The sequence below is a fragment of the Malania oleifera genome, chromosome 9 (assembly GCF_029873635.1).
Source record: "Malania oleifera isolate guangnan ecotype guangnan chromosome 9, ASM2987363v1, whole genome shotgun sequence".
Classification (NCBI taxonomy): Eukaryota; Viridiplantae; Streptophyta; class Magnoliopsida; order Santalales; family Ximeniaceae; genus Malania; species Malania oleifera.
The window spans coordinates 40,445,133-40,460,256 of record NC_080425.1 but is presented as its reverse complement, the minus strand read 5'-3'; the positions used below and the strand labels follow the sequence as shown (position 1 = coordinate 40,460,256).

At 34.8% G+C, this 15,124-nt stretch overlaps 1 protein-coding gene and 1 long non-coding RNA gene across 4 annotated transcripts in view; one reads left to right on the top strand and one right to left on the bottom strand.

Annotated features, from left to right (window-relative positions):
* The window catches only part of LOC131164198 (magnesium transporter MRS2-4), a 52,230-nt gene extending 46,613 nt beyond the window's left edge, over positions 1-5,617 (top strand). For all 3 annotated transcript variants that reach the window (XM_058121210.1, XM_058121209.1, XM_058121211.1), the window contains exon 4: positions 4,727-5,617. In XM_058121210.1, the coding sequence (XP_057977193.1) occupies positions 4,727-4,811 (85 nt within the window). In that variant the 3' untranslated portion in view covers positions 4,812-5,617. The remainder of the gene's footprint in view (positions 1-4,726) is intronic.
* LOC131164199 (uncharacterized) overlaps positions 1-6,831 on the bottom strand; it is a 30,031-nt gene extending 23,200 nt beyond the window's left edge. Inside the window, exon 1 of the long non-coding RNA XR_009139227.1 lies at positions 6,522-6,831. This is a non-coding gene — a long non-coding RNA (uncharacterized LOC131164199). The remainder of the gene's footprint in view (positions 1-6,521) is intronic.
* Positions 6,832-15,124: the final 8,293 nt, after the last annotated feature.

Below are 15,124 nucleotides of genomic sequence, written 5' to 3'. Positions count from 1 at the left end.
GGGGGAAAAAAAAAACATATTCTTGAAGTCACTTCATACCCTATTGCATCAAATGAATGTTTCCAAAGTTTTTTGGAGTGATGTTGTGCTCACAGCTTGGTCCCTCGTCAATAAAATGCCATCCTCTGTCCTTGGTGATAAAATCCCATATTTAGTTCATTTCCTTAAGGCTCCTTTGTTCTCCCTTCCTCTTTTTATATTTGTTGACCTTTGTCCATTACTTAACTCCAGTAATGGATATGTTGGATCCTCGTGCTATCAAATTTATTTTTCTGGGCTATCCTATACTCAAAAGGGGTATCAATGTTATAGCCCTACTTTACATAGATTCTTTGTCTTTGCTAATGTCACTTTTTTTGAGTCCATACCATACTACTATGATTCCTTCAGTTTTGTTGACCTTGATGAGTCCCTTCCTTAGCCTTGCCTTCTAGATCCCAACATATTATTCATGCCTAATCCTTCTACATCTTTATCTAGTTTGAGTCCTTTTCCTTGCTTGGATCATCCCAATTTGCAGGTATACATACAGCGACTTAAGGGAGGAGGGTGTCCTTTAGCTTCTACTACTACACCTTTAGTTCCTTCGTCAAATGATCTTATTTCCTATGATGTTCATCCTCTTATAGCTGTTCGTAAAGGTAAGCACACTTGCACCCGACATCCAATCTCTAATTTTGTTTGTTTTGATTTCTTGTCATCCTCATATTATTGCTATGTTAGTACCATGTCCAATTTTTTTTTTTGAAGCCCTATCCCAATTTGGGTGGAGGACTGCAATGGTTGAAGAGATGCGTGCATTACGTGATAATGATACTTGGAATTTGGTACCTCTTCCTCCTAATAAGTCCGTGGTTGGTTGTCGTTGGGTGTACAATGTGAAATTCAATCCTGGTGGTTCTGTGGCTCATTTGAAGGCCCACTTTGTTGCTAAGGGATATACTCAGGTGTATGGTTTGATTATTCTAAACATTCTCTCCGGTCGCTAAATTTGCCTCAATACATTTGTCCATCTCTTTAGCCATTACTTGTCATTGGCCTCTACATTGGGTAGATGTGAAGAATGCTTTCCTATATAGTGATTTTCATGAGGAGGAATGTATGGAGCAAACACCTAGATTTGTTACTCAAGGGGAGTTAGGCTCAATATTATATGGATTAAAACAATTTCCCATAGCATAGTTTGGCCGATTTAATGCTGTAGTACTTGAGTTTGGCCTCCAACGTGTGTAGTAGATCACTCTATATTTTATCTTCGTACTCCATCTGGTAGGATTTTTCTTATTGTGTACATGGATGACGTTATGGTCATTGGTGACAATGATTGAGGCATCCAGGACCTAAAACTTTTCCTATAGAGTAAGTTTCAGACCAAGGACTTGGGAGCATTTACTTCTTGGGTATAGAAGTATCAAGATCTCATATGGGAACTTTCTTGTCATAGATGAGGTATGTTCTTGATCTTTTACATGATATGAAGCTGTTGGGATCCAAATCTGTTGGTACACCCATGGATCCCAATAGTAAGTTAGTGCCAGATATGGGTGATTTGTTGCCTAACTCAGGGCGGTACCAAAGACTTGTTGGAAAGTTGATTATCTCATAGTCATTCGACCAGATATATACTTTGCGACAAGTGTTGTGAGTTAGTTTCTTGCCTTTGAGAACAAGTTAGTAGGACATATTAATTCTTATTTTGAGATATCTCAAAGCCGCACTAGGGAGAGGTCTCTTATATCAGGATCGAGGTCACACTTATATTAGGGAAATATAGATGCAGATTGGGCCAAATTGCCTTCCGATTGAAGATCCACAACCGGGTACTATATCTTTGCTGATGGTTATTTGGTGGCTTGTAAAAGTAGGAAACAGACTATAGTGGCTAGGTCAAGTGTTGAGTTAAGAGTATAGGGCTATGATGCACAGTACATGTGAACTTGTTTGGTTGAAGAACGTGTTGAAAGAACTAGATTTTCCATATTCTCAGCTTGTGGAGTTGATGTCTAATAATCGAGCTGCTATTCATATATTCTCTAACCTGGTCTTCCATGAGCGGGCAAAACACATTGCAGTTGATTGCCACTTTATTCAGGGGAAACTTACACGTAAGCTCATTACAATCTCTTATGTGAATATGAGTTTCAGCTTGCTGATTTGTTCACTATAGCCTTGGGAGGTGCTCATGTGAAATTCATTTGTAACAAGTTAGGAGATATATATGCTCCAGCTTGAGGGAGGGTGTTAATGGTTCATTGGTGTTGTACTTGAGATGTATTATAAATAGAGGGAGAGACCTATCATTGAAGTTAGGTCTACCATTTTTCCCAGTTATTCAACTAAGGCCATATCAATTCATTCCAGAAATTTTGTTGGAATAAGTTGAGGGGTCGAGCAAGCTGTGGTTATTATGGTGAAAGAAGAATGGGTATATTGGACCTGTATGTCAGGTCCAATTATAATACTTGCAGACTAAAGCATATGGAATTTTAGTTTGAGAGAGCCATCTGAAACTGTAAGTGTTGGACTTTTATTGTATGATGAATATATGAAATTCACATTCTCTCTCTTTGTTGCATTTGGGGGTAAGCTGAGAGTGGGAGAGATGAGTCAAAAATTTTCATTTTTGGTGACATGTGTGCATTTTTAACTACTTGCAAGGGCAACGTATGGGTCAAATATTCTCATTGGATGGGTAGGTGGCTCTGGTCATCTAATGCATGTAGAAGGAGCCATCAACAGCTAGATTAGCGACGATACAATTCATGTCTCATAATTAACCTTAAATGCATTAAATGATGCGTTTAGCAATTAACGCATAACCTATTTAGTCCATGTCAATTAATTCCATCAAAAGCTTAGGGATGAGTTAAGGAGTGGAGCGAGCCTGTGATTATTATGGTCAAAGAAGATTGCATTGGACCTGTAAAGATACTTGTGGACTAAAAAATTTAGAGTTTTAGTTTGAGAGAGCCAGCTGAAACTGAAGCTTCAATTTAACAATGCAACTTTCAATTTCTGGAACTCTTATTACAATGAAGTTCTGGAATTTACAGTCTTTTTGATTGTATTTGGGGGTTAGCTGAGTGAGGGAGAGCCAAGAGAGAGAGAGACTGGATGCTCTAGAGAGTCGGTGCTGATTTTTTATTTTTGGCTACGCATGGTACTTATAGAAAAGCAACATAGGGGTCAAATATTAATGCTCATTGGATGGGCATATGGCTGTGGCCATGTATAGCATGGGCAATGAGCTGTGGACACTTAAATCAGATATAAAATTTATATCTCATAGTTGAGTGTAATTGCATTAAATTATTTGATATATATACACATGATAATTGATCCCATTGCAATTAATTCCTGCAATTTAAGCATAGGAATTAGTTAAGGAGTGAAGCAAACCTGTGGTTATTAGGCCCAGAGAAGAATGGGATTGGACCTGCAAGTCTGCCAACTATACTTGTGCACTAAAAGATTTAGAATTCTAGTTTGGCAGAAATCTGAAACTGAAACTTCAAATTAAGTGAGGGAACTTTATGAAAGTCTAGGATATGATGAAATTTTGGAATTAATTGAATTTAAATACTCCTGGAGCTTTGAAGCTGCTGTTACTTCACTTTAGAGGATGTTGGTTGTTGTGCTCAAGATGAAAGAGATATGTCCCCAGTTCTTAAAGATTAAGGTAAAGACTAGTTGGTGCACTAGTGAGAAGTGATTGATTCTAGTTGAAGGCTGCACTTATAAGGATGAGAGCAAACCTAGACAGAACGATCCTAGCCTATAAAAATGGATTAATCATTCTTTTGTTGAGTGTTTGCAGAGTAAAAGCAATGATTTGGCCAAATATTTTTAAAAATATTAGTTGAGATAAAGTATGAGATTGATATATGGTGCTGGGTATTTTTCTTATTTTTGCTTTTGTGTTCTGCTAATGGTTCCTTCAAAGGACTCTCTTGTTGATATGCAAGTGGATTGTGGTGCCTTACCTTATTAGTTCTTTTTTGTTGTTTTTGTAAACATTCTTTGTGAGAATGATTTATTCTTATTTTGTACTCTCTTTTCCTTCCACTCAAATTCATTATCTTAATAAATAAATAAATAAATAAATAAAACTTCAAATTGCTGCCAAAATAAATAAATCAAGATTAAGAATAACTTGCAGACAGCAAAAGGAATGATCTGTTCGCTAGCAGAACTGATCAACCAACCAACTTTTGTGAAGGTTCAATTGGGTATTCTTGCCTTTGAAAATTGATGCCCATGGGCAATGTGAACGACTTTGGAGGGTGGTGCATAGTATTGTGGTTTGGACTCTTTCTAATGTGGAGAATAATTGTAGTAAAGTTTTTCTTAAAAAGTGCAGTTTTTGTCATTTATTAGGTGAATGTGCAGGCCAATAGGTGATTAATTCAATGGAGAAGGATTAGTTTTTGGGTGGTCCTCTCTCTCTCTTGGGGAAAAAAGAAGATGAGACACAGTAAGAACATATTATTTTTGTTGAAGAAAGAAGACTGCTTTTAGGTGCACTTAAACCAGTTTTCCATTTCCAGAAAACAGCCTTGCATATCAACAAGTATACCCCAGTCTAATTGGCTTTAGAATAAATTGGGCTATCAGTAACTCCCACTTAAGTGTTTGTCATTTCTCTGCTTTAATGTAACAAATATGTGTGCTTCATTAGCTCGAAATTGACATTCAGGTTCCTATTTTCTCTATTAACTTGTGGCAGGTTCGGGAATACATTGATGACACTGAAGACTATGTTAACATCCAACTCGACAACCAGCGAAATGAGCTCATTCAGCTTCAGTTGACCTTGACCATTGCATCTTTTGCTATTGCTGTTGAGACCCTGATAGCTGGGCTGTTTGGTATGAACATCCGTTGTACATTGTACAATAAGCAAGGGATCTTCAACATTGTTGTTGGAGGTACTTCAGCTGGTTGCGTATTGCTATTCCTGCTTGTTCTAGGATATGCGAGATGGAAGAAGCTGCTTGGTTCATGATCATTCACTCGTTCTGTGTCTTACTTCTGCACCTGGGGCTGGTAATTTGCTACATGTGAAAGTTGAGGGCCGGTGTCTTGTTGCTTGACATCATCTTGTTCGAGTACATTGACACCGTACAGTGCATGCCAGGTGGTGGAATGTGTGTGTTGCTGTTGTTTGACCTTTCGATTGTTTTTTAACTACTGATGTGCGTGCTGGCTATCATGAGGAATGCAAGGTTTAAGGATACTGGATGAAACATGGCCTTTGTTTTGTGGGCCAATTATGTTGATAAATTGTGGTTTATGGACGGAGAGTATACAAATGATTGCGGTTGTGATTGTGAGCTGGGCTTTGTGGCTTTAACAGAACTGGATTGGTCATGGTTAGACAAGGGGGAAAAAGGCAGATCTGGATCTGGATTGCCATCGACATATATAATACAATTCTAGAACGCATGTACTGCCGTGCGGACGAAATTTCCAATAGATTCTTTAACTCAGCAAAATGTAACGTATTACAGTAAAAAGACAAAATATGAAACAAACACGTACTAAAATAATATTCATGTAATGTATATGGTCAGTTACGAGTCTTCATCAATAAAGCAAATCTACAAACATTAAAGTATTCACTATTAGTTATGGTTCATTAGTAAATACTTTGTTTCTTAAATTATATGCGCGTTAGTGTGCTAAATATATTGCTATGGTTGTTAAAATTGAAGGGAGCCAAGAATGGAATTAGAATTGGAGTGAAATCAATGCATATTAAGAAACAAGAGGAATTGTCGGGTGCCTATTATCATGGTACCTACGGATTCACCACTACCATATTATGTCTAATGCTGGGGTAAGTTTCTTGTGTAGCTACCAAGAACTTTCTCAAGATCCAACTGCATTCCTATTGAGTTTTTAACACTGGCACACTTTTAACCTCAGCTCACCCAAAGAAAATCTTCTGGAGAGCAAATAAATCCGAAGAATTCTAAAAGTGGAAGCTTTATTACAATGAGAAAACTAGTCTCAAACCATCTTTATGAGGTTTGCAGACATTAGACCACTTTACAGCTTGGTGTTTCAATTATTCCCTTTCCATAAGGAGGCCTTCGACATTTACTCAAAACATTTAACCAGACTTCAAAAAGAAAAAAAGAAAGAAAGAAAGAAAGAAAAAGGTAAAAGGGCAAAAAAAGAAAGAAGAGAGCACTAGTCCCCCACTACTAAGATGCGTGCAAGCTTCTTTAGAAATTCTTCCATGCGATAAGAGAAAGGCCAAGGTAATTTCTTTGGGGGAGTGCCTCAAAAAGCCAAAGGAAGAAAGATCTAGTGCTTCAAAGTAGGGGAATACCCGAACTAAAGAGCTCAAATTCTGTAGGATTAGCTCACAAATTGAAAAGCATAGGGAAGAAATTTAGGACAATGGTTGATCCGACTTGTTGAAGCAATAACAAATGTAAAAATTGATAGATCATTAGCAAGCACATATTAATGATAGAAAATATACTATATATACTACGAAAAGAAATGCTTACCTGATGCTTTTTCCTTGAGAAAAGCTAGCCTTCTACAAAACCATTGGTGGAGAGAAAAAATCAAGGATTTGTAATGCACTCATCCGACCAATAAATCATGGAAGAGTGCCAACAAGATTAAAAGAGTGTTTGACAGAATCGGGGACCTTTCTAACATCAACCCTCAAAGGCAAAATTTGGAGGATGATTGGCAAACTGTGAATCAAAAGCCTAGCTTGAACATGAACTACTATTCTGAGAAAGATACTCTGGATTTGCCACGTTTTGCTCAAAACATGAAGGATTTTTGGCTCTTCAAATGCTTGTAGTCTAAGAAAATTTTCTTAGTTGGGTTTATGTATTATTTCTCAATAAAGCAATTTTGTTAATCTCATCCTTCCAAGAAATTTGAATAGGCATTGATTATAAGGATTGTCACTCTTAAATAAATTGAACCATTCTAAGAGTAGTCAAATAAGAGATGTTTCTTGGTCTTAGCAAATTACCGACAGAATATGCAAAAAGAAAAGTAGTCATTCCATGCTGAAACTTTGTTCAAGTTACTTGCACTATTCCAAGCATCAAGCCAAACTATAAAGAAAATTTTGGGTAGATAATTACCATGACAAGATATGATGAGAGAGGGTCCCCTTATGTGATACCTCTTTTCCTTAGAAGTAACTCTCCAAAGAACCATTTATAGGAAGAGGAAGGGAGGGAGAAGGTACTACATTTTCGAGTTATGCAATTAATGTTGAAGGAATATCAATGGACTCGAAGATGTTAATAAAAAAAAATGTCAATTTATTGAATCATATGCTTTTCTCAAGTCCACTTTAATAGCCAACCTTGGAGGCCCTTGTTTGAGGTGATAGTTATGCAAAAGCTCATTTGTAGATATGCCTTTGACAAAGGACAATTTTAATTCACTAATGAAATATGCGAAACATGATTGAAGTTCGATAACAAGAACTTTAGACGAACTTTTTAGGACAAAAAGGAGAAAAAAAAATACTCAAAAATTGGTTTGTTTTCTTTCATTAATAGTAAAAGTAAGTTTATGGATATCATTTTGAACCTCAAACCAAATAAGAATGTCACATAATAATGCATGTTACTTCATATAAGATTAAAAAAAAAAAAAAATTGAAGTGATTGCAATAGGATAAATTCTAAGTTAGGTTGCCTATGGTGTCATTTTAGACAACTAATCAAATCATTGGATTTTTTGATAATTTTCAAGTGGTAGAAAAAGTATTTAAGTTTAAAATAATAATAATCTATTTAAGTTCTAATACTCTCGATAAATAACACTCACTATTCCAATTTATCACTACATTTACCAAACGTTTAAGTTGCTAGGCCTAGGAATTTCTTAGTGGTTTAAGCTACTAAAACATTGCATTCAAAAAATTAAATGATATATATATATAAAACAAAATGATGGAAACAAGAGTAACCTCTAAATTTCAATTCTGAATTCTTAGATTTTTAGAATTTTAAAATTGATTATTAACTAGTTGCAATTTTAACTTTTTGATTCTATTGGTCAATTATAATTAAGTTGTGTTTTTAAAAAATTGATGATAATTTTAAAAAATATTATTTCCTTTTTTATATTTATATATTTCCACCCAAATTCTCATAGATTTTCTTTCCTAACTTCTTAGTTTTTTTTGAATCTCAAAAATTTTAAACCAATATTATTGGTTGCAATTTGACCTTCTTTAATTCTATTAATCAATTATAATTATGTTTTTAAAAAAATTAATAACAATTTAAAATTGTGTTTTCCTTATCTATCTATACACCATCTATACTAAACTTTTATTGGTTGTAATTTTGCAAATCTCAAATTCTATTAGTTACTTATTAGTTAAAAAATAAATAAATATTTTGAATTCCACACACACACACACACACACACAAATCTTTTAATTTTCAAAATTCTCTTTCAAAATCTTTTCCCAAATCCTCCACCTTCAAAAAGTCAACCTGCACAACCCTAAAAATAAAAATACACTCATACTTCCGCATGTTCTCTCCATCAAGAAAAGCAAATGTCGTTCGTTTGATGAGATTTTCAATTTTGGCTTTTTGTTGCTCTACTATTTTTTTGCTTGCTTTTTGTGATTGCATGTTGTTTGATTGGTTATATTTCTTTAATTAATCTTTGTTTTCATTGTATTGCTGTTTTCTTTTTCTAGTATCTTGAAATGTTAAGTTAGTTCTTCAAACTTAAATATTGCTATAATTTTATTTTCATTTTAGGACTTTTATAGTTAGATTTTATTGAAAACTCACTACAAAAAAGAAGATTATTAGTGACGGATTTAAACCGTCACTAATACTCACAAAATCGTCACTAATAGTATTAGTGACGGTTTTACGATTATTAGTAACGGATTTATAGTAGTCGTTATACCAGCCGTTACTAATAATTATTAGTGACGAATATTCCAAACCGTCACTAATAGTAAAGTATTAGTGACGGATTAAAACCGTCACTAAAAACCTAAGCCCGTCACTATAGTTTTTATACCGGGTCGAGCAAGAATTGTCACTAAAACCATAATATTGGTGACGGTTTCAAAATCGTCACTATTGCTCCATTATTAGTGACGGTCATGAAACCGTCACTAATGCTCCATTATTAGTGACGGTTTTAAAATTAGTGACGGTTTTAAAACCGTCACTATTGCTTTATTATTAGTGATGATTTTAAAACCGTCACTATTACTCCATTAGTGACGATTGTTAAGCCGTCGGTAATGCTCTAGTATTAGTGACGGTTTTAGAATCATCACTATTGCTCTGCAGAGCTATTATTAGTGACGGTTTGAATTCCTTCACTAAAACTTTTAAAAAGGGGTATTAGTGACGATTTTGAAACCGTCACTAATACTTAAATTGGATAATTATTAGTAAAATTAATTTTGTTTCCAATTATTAATTTTGTAAAAATCTGTAATTAAATTACATTTTCTTATACATTCATAATTGCAATAAAATTCATAAATTATTAAAAATTCAAATTCAAATTAAATTACAAATATGTTATACAAATTCAAATTCAAATTTAAATACAAATACATTGTATAAATTTAAATTCAAATACATTTAATCTGTTCAGATAACAAAAAAAGTTCTCAGCTGTGTCCATAGTGCATGACATCGTCCTGACGTTGTCACGGTTGCAAGCCCTACAAATTAATTAAGAAAGTTAAAAAATTAGTATACACTTTTTGAAAAATTTTGGCAGCATTTCTCCTGTAAATATGACATTTTCCATAAATATACTCCAAACCTAGGTGTTTACGATCAACAGTTCACAATAATCCAACTAGTAATTAATTTTGCGAGTGCACAAGAGTTTCATATAATAAGCATTAAATAATGTAACGTGTTCATGCATCCCATAAAACACACACACACACACACACACACACACACACACACACATATATATATATATATATATATATCAAAATATAGTGGATTATCCCCATAAACAATATTTCATAAAGAGTAGACACAGTTGGTATGAGATTCACTATAAAATGAAAATCCCAAGAAAGAGAGTTCCTCTCCAAAGAAAAGAAAGAGATGATACATGTATTGTGAAGAGTGGAAATCTTCAGAAGATCAAGTATTATCTACTCGAATGACTGTAATAACCTGGCCAAGCATCCTCCCAAAATCAAACCCTATTGCCATTAGCTACTCTAAAATGAGTGGGAGGAAGGAACCAACAAGCAAAATGGGAAACAAATTTCTATAAACTTGCATGGGAAACAATGCCACTTCTTCTAGTATTCCATCCATTCTGATGGACCCTATATTACTTTTAATCTCCTTTTTTGGCAATTAACAATTAATTTTTGGTTGTACATAAATCAAACTTAAACCTTGAAACATAAATAACAGACTCCAACCAAAATTGGCAATACCACCAAGCAAGCAAGAAATCAATGAAAAATTATATCATATAATCCAAAATTAGTTTCATGAATTTTTCTTTCCTTTCCCTAAAATTTTCAACAAATTTTCGACAGCATGTCATCTATAAATAGAACATTTCCCAAACCTGCAAGTCACAAAAGCATGCAATTCACAATATTTTTGCATCATATAGATGTCATTTAGATTAAGACGTACATGCAACAACCTAAAAGTATCTACCAGCAGGCAATACACATCATTGCATCAGCCAGGGCATATGTGGCGTTCCAATCAAGCATGCAGTCCTAATGTCCACTACCAGCATGCAGTTCACAAGATGTGTCAATCCAAGCATACAGTCCAGAAGTTAAATCATGTATTAAACTGAAGTTAGATATATACTCATCTCTAACTGCAATGAGGTTATGGATGATAGAGAACGACGAGGCCGTCGATGGTGGTGGTTGCATCAATAATTCTTTATCTAGTTTACCTAAAGTTTCTTTTCAAAATTGATTTGAAATGCGATAAGCCTGCCCATGTAGACAAAATGAATTTTAGCCTTTCATCTGATAGGTTGTTGCTTATAGTTAAGGTATGATTTAAATATTAATTTTATTTCTCTTGAATCTTGCCTTGTGAATGCAATGACTGCAAAAAGGGCATCAAGATTCAAGCGAAATAAAATTAATATTTAAATCATATCTTAACTATAAGCGACAACCTATCACATGAAAGGCTAAAATTCATTTTGTCTACATGGGCAGGCTTATCGTATTTCAAATCAATTTTGACAAGAAATTTCGGGTAAACTAGATAAAGCCCCTCCATTCATTGTATAAACACTGCAAATGATATGCCCACTATCAAAAATAGAAGTTATCAAAAGTAAACCTAAAAGTTAATTAATGAACCCTTCTCAAATACGACAAAATCTAAGGAAAAACCTACATAATTATAAATCCAATGTAAAAAATAAATATACTTTATAAAATTGCAAAGTTCATATTACTTTCAAGTTTTATGATACAACTCCCAATTATTCCTATATTGTTTCCAAATCTCATCCAAATCCCAATTATTCCTATATTGTTCATATTACCTTGAAGTTTGGAGTATTGGACTCTGAACGTGAAGTCTAACCTCCTCCTTAGTAATACTATTTCTTTTTGCACAAAGTGTTTTTTATAGGAGAGAGGCAGATTGTTATGTTATTTTTAGTAGACATTTAAGTGGTAGGATGTTAGTCATACAGAGAAAAAGGGCATTGTGTTCAAATTAGATTTTCTGATTTTAAGAAGGCGTGTGATTAAGCTAGTTGTGAGTTCTTGGATAGAGTGCCTTTGAGGAAGGGGTCAGGTGTTACGTGGAGGAATTGGACAGGGGGTTGTTTATCTAATGCTTTTGTGAACCACCAATATGGATTGGAATCTCTAATGAATGTCCGTTCTAAATTAACTAAGTCTACATTTCTTTATTTATTATGATTCCTAAGATTCACTCATCCTTTCAAAAATATTTTAACATTAAACGACTAAACCTATCTTTTCTTTTTGTTTGGTCAAATTTTAACGCAATTTCGGCAGCATGCCGTCTGTAAATTGGATGTTTTCCCATATAACCTGCACTTGATAAGTTCAAATAGAGCATTTATAAGAAGTTGAAGGCACACGAGAACCAATATCCACTACCAGCATGCAATACACATCAAATGCATCCGCCATGCAGGAGGGATTCTAGACTATCATGCAATCATGTAGCATATTCACGATAATAATACATACCAACCATATCTTAAATTCAAAATATAAATAGCAGAGAATAGTATAGTATTTGGCTCATTGTAGTATTGTTATTCATCTAGGCATTTGGACATGAACGTTATGAGATGATGAGAGCATTTAATTTAAATAATTATGAAACTGATGCTCCCTGTGAGTTATGTATATATTCAATGTACCACTTTTTCAAATTTTCAAATCCTCAGCCAAGTGTATGTAACATTTTCAATGATTTCAGCACGGCAATGTACGCCTTAAGCTTACCGAACCAAAAACATATAAATAAATGTCCGTTCTAAATTAACTAAGTCTACATTGCCTTATTTATTATGATTCCTAAGATTCACTCATCCTTTCAAAAATATTTTAACATTAAACGACTAAGCCTATCTTTTCTTTTTGTTTGGTCAAATTTTAACGCAATTTCGGCAGCATGCCATATGTAAATTGGACATTTTCCTATATAACCTGCACCTGATAGGTTCAAATAGAGCATTTATAAGAAGTTGAAGGCACACGAGAACCTATATCCACTACCAGCATGCAATACACATCAACTGCATCCGCCATGTAGGAGGGATTCTATACTAGCATGCAATCATGTAACATATTCGTGACAGTAATACATGCCAACCATATCTTAAATTTAGAATATAAATAGCAGAGAAGATGCTTAAGTTTCCATTTGTTAGATGAGGATAAGATAAGGTAGTGTAATCAATGGGGAATGAGAGAATGAAGTGGAATTGGACTTGTGGGTTAATGGGTATTTCTGAAAATGTGACATGTTTGAACTTAGCTTATGTAAAAACGTCTGTTTTTGTCAACTCATGATATGCTATGGTCATTTGGCAGCCACTCAGGTGGGACAATTCATGAAGTTTGAAGAAGCATCCGAAACATCTTCGAGACATGGTGGGATGACAACTGCAGGGGTAGTTCCTGTCCCTCAATTGCCAAAATTACAAGAAAATGTGTGCAACTTCATGTTCTTATGTTGAATGGCTTGGACGAACTTCTTCTTTTTTGGGGGCTGGGAGGTTCAAATGATTGAGCACAGCATGCATGGCTTTTGTATAGTTGCTGGATTTTGTTCCGTGTGTTGGACAACTTGAATCTTTAGAAGTAATAGTTGAGGTAGTAGTGGTGATAAGCAGTAAAATATTAGTTACAATCAGTTGTTTTGGAAAACCTGAACATAATTAAGATTTTACTGCTTATCACCACTACTACCTCGACTATTACTTCTAAAGATTCAAATTGTCCAACACACGGAACAAAATCCAGCAACTATACAGAAGCCATGCATCCTATGCTCAGTCATTTTAACCCCCCACCCCCCAAAAAAAGAAGAAGTTTGTCCAAGCCATTCAACAGAAGAACATGAAGTTGCACACATTTTCTTGTAATTTTGGCAACTGAGGAACAGGAACTGCCCCTGCAGTCGTTATCCCACCATGTCTAGAAGACGTTTCTGATGCTTCTTCAAACTTCATGAATTATCCCACCTGAGTGGCTACCAAATGACCATAGCATATCATGAGTTGACAAAAATAGACGTTTTTACATAAGTTAAGTTCAAATATGTCACATTTTCAGAAATACCCATTAACCCACAAGTCCAATTCTACTTCATTCTCTCCTTCCCCATTGATTAGACAGCCTTATCTTCTCCTCGTCCAAAAAATTGAAACTTAAGCATCTTCAAACTTCATATATTCCCACACCTGAGTGCCTACCAAATGAGCATAGCATATAGTGAGTTGATAAGTTCAAATAGAGCATTTATAAGAAATTGAAGGCACACGAAAACCTATATCAACTACCAACATGCAATACACATCAACTGCATCTGCCATGCCAAAGGCATTCTAGACTAGCATGATTTAACATGAAACTCAATTTGTGATCATAATACCTTATAATCAATCAGAGGAGCCACCCGCATCATCTTGTCCAAATCGGAGCATCCTTTCCTCTAACCACGCCTGCCTATCCATCATGGCTTACATTTGGGCTCGAACGGTGGAGAGGTCCGATCTTAGTTCCGCGTTCTCCATAGCGAGCCTCTGCATTTGTCTGATCTCAATGTGTTTGAATGTTATGTTTTGGCATTTCTTGTAAGGACACCTTATTTTACTGGCTCTGTCTGCACGAGGACGCGCAAACTCTATGAAATCATGTACCCCTTTCACGTATTCTGGCAAAAAACTACCCGAGCGTTCATCCAACTCTTATCCATATTCATTAATTACCCTATAATATGTTCAAGTAAATGGCGTTCATTATATTCTCATATTTTTTATCATGCATGCATCGTGAATTCTATAATCAACCATCATACTCTAAAGGGTACGGATCCTATCCCATTCAGGAATGTTGCATTTACATTGCGATCAATTGCTCAAATTCCTTTGTCGTAGTCGTTATAAATTTCGGCAGCATCTCCCCATGGCTCTCCGAGTACACGATATGGGGGAAGTGAAAATTTAGCTAGTCTTCCATCACTAACAAATTGTCACGACACCCCACTATGCACCCAGAGAACACAAGTAGAGATGCGCTCAAAATATATAATGACAATTGACAAAGCGTGAACGATGACAACAATGTAAATACAACTTCCTAAACCACATTGGACAATCCAAGAATGGTTGAAATACTCACATTACTAATCGTAAGTGAAACAAATAATTAACATGTTCAAGTGATTATTAGTCAACATAGTATGACTAATAATCAATTGAAATATAACAATTGATTTGTCTCACATGTATGATTAGAAATGAATGTATAGTAACCGTTCTTAGATGAGTCTAAGCTTCAATGAATACATGAAATGGTAGTAATTAATTTGGCATTTTACTTCATATGACATTTACTTCTTGACCTTTCACTGTA